Source organism: Limulus polyphemus, unplaced genomic scaffold (assembly GCF_000517525.1).
Source record: "Limulus polyphemus unplaced genomic scaffold, Limulus_polyphemus-2.1.2 Scaffold277, whole genome shotgun sequence".
Lineage (NCBI taxonomy): Eukaryota > Metazoa > Arthropoda > Merostomata > Xiphosura > Limulidae > Limulus > Limulus polyphemus.
In genome coordinates, this window is record NW_013665887.1 from 674,121 (window position 1) to 675,767 (window position 1,647).

General features: G+C 28.0%; 1 protein-coding gene across 3 annotated transcripts in view; it reads right to left on the reverse strand.

Moving 5' to 3' along the window:
• The window catches only part of LOC106456979 (semaphorin-2A-like), an 80,316-nt gene that overhangs the window by 2,173 nt on the left and 76,496 nt on the right, over positions 1-1,647 (reverse strand). For all 3 annotated transcript variants that reach the window (XM_022382786.1, XM_013916361.2, XM_022382785.1), the window contains exon 15: positions 611-657. In XM_022382786.1, coding sequence (XP_022238494.1) covers positions 611-657 — 47 coding nt within the window. The remainder of the gene's footprint in view (positions 1-610; positions 658-1,647) is intronic.

A 1,647-nucleotide genomic window follows, 5' to 3' on the forward strand; every position in this document is an offset into this window, starting at 1 on the left:
TTAGAAAGAATAGTAAATACCAAAAGTCCAAGTGTTAAATTCTTCTACTGCTCGTACCGTAACATCCGTCCGTGGCCGTACAGCAAGAATAACAAACAAGTTAAATTTTGTTTACTACTTTGAAATACCCTTTTCTTCTCTCTCTCTCTTCTTTTTTTTTAAGTGCAAAGCTGCACAATAGGCTATCTGTAGTCCATCCAATGCAAGGAATCAAATCCCAAATATTAACATTGTAAGTCTGTAAATTTATTGCTGAACAACTGAGAAGCTTTTCAACTAAATGGCTAAACAATTAACAAACAAGATAAATATTAATACATTACTTTACCCTCCTGTAAAATAATGTTTTACTACGTCATAACAGGGTCATTAAAAATAGCATTAAAAAATGGAGCTTTAAAATCTCCTTAGCTCACTTAATCAAGCTACAAAATAAAAAGAGTATTTTAAAATTTCTAAGAAATTAAATTAAATGTACATAAATTATTTTCAGTTAAACATTCATTTATCTATTCTTTAAAATTCAATGAAAGATTTGAAAACCTGCACCAAATATTTAAGACTAGTTCACTTTTCTGATAAGAAAAAAAATGAACTAAAAAAAACTTACAGTCTTCACAGACATTAGGTATGGCCTTGGTCACATCTTGCAAGTATCTGTTGGGTGTAAATATGAATTTTGAGACCTTACTGCAGAATATATGCAATCATAATAAAAAAATATAAAACCCAAAATTGTTTTGTAACTGGATCCGAGACCATGAGAGCAAACACAGAGAAATTAACTTGAGTAAAATGATGTCGCAATGAAACATGCTTGAAATGTTCTAGATGTGGTTGTGAATGTGATGGAAGTGTAATGATTAAGCTAAACCATTGGTCCAGGTTGGATGAAGGAAGAACTTATTCAAAGTTGACATGATATACCACCTGAATTGGAGATTCATCAATTGATTACTGCATTGACAGGGAAACATAAAAAAAAATGGGCACAATAGTATCGTAATCTTCATTCTCTCAATAAAGAGCATGTCTTATAATTTCAATTACCAAAAAGATTTTCTTCCTAAATAGATTAATTTAATTTACAGTTTTATTTGAAACTTATATGACAAATGTTTTAATTGTACTTATTTTATGCACAGTCTTGGCTATTCAGAGTCTCAAACAGTTATTGATATTAAAGAAAAAGTTCAGAAGAAAAATATCTACATACAACTACAGATATAAAAGCTCAGTCACTATAGATGATCTATAGAAGTGGCTTTTCATTCAGTAAGTTATTTTATATGAACTAGTTTCTGTTTATACATTATTTACCATTGTATATGGGTTTTAATATTTGAACTTATTACAAACTTTCAATAATCAGAATCAACATTTTGCACTTTCAGTTTCTTTTTTTTTAAACTGTTTATTTAAAAGAAACAGATAAAATGTGAATATTACTTGTGCAGCTGTGAAATTCAAAATATTAACTGAAGATAGTATATTGTTCTTAAATCTTATAATTTAACTTAGTGTCTTAAAATAAAATAAAAAATTTAACCCTTAATATTTCAGTGTAAAATTTTAAGTATACAATTTATATATCTATTTATATTGTTTGTTTGTAATTAAGCACAAAGCTACACAATGGGCTATCTG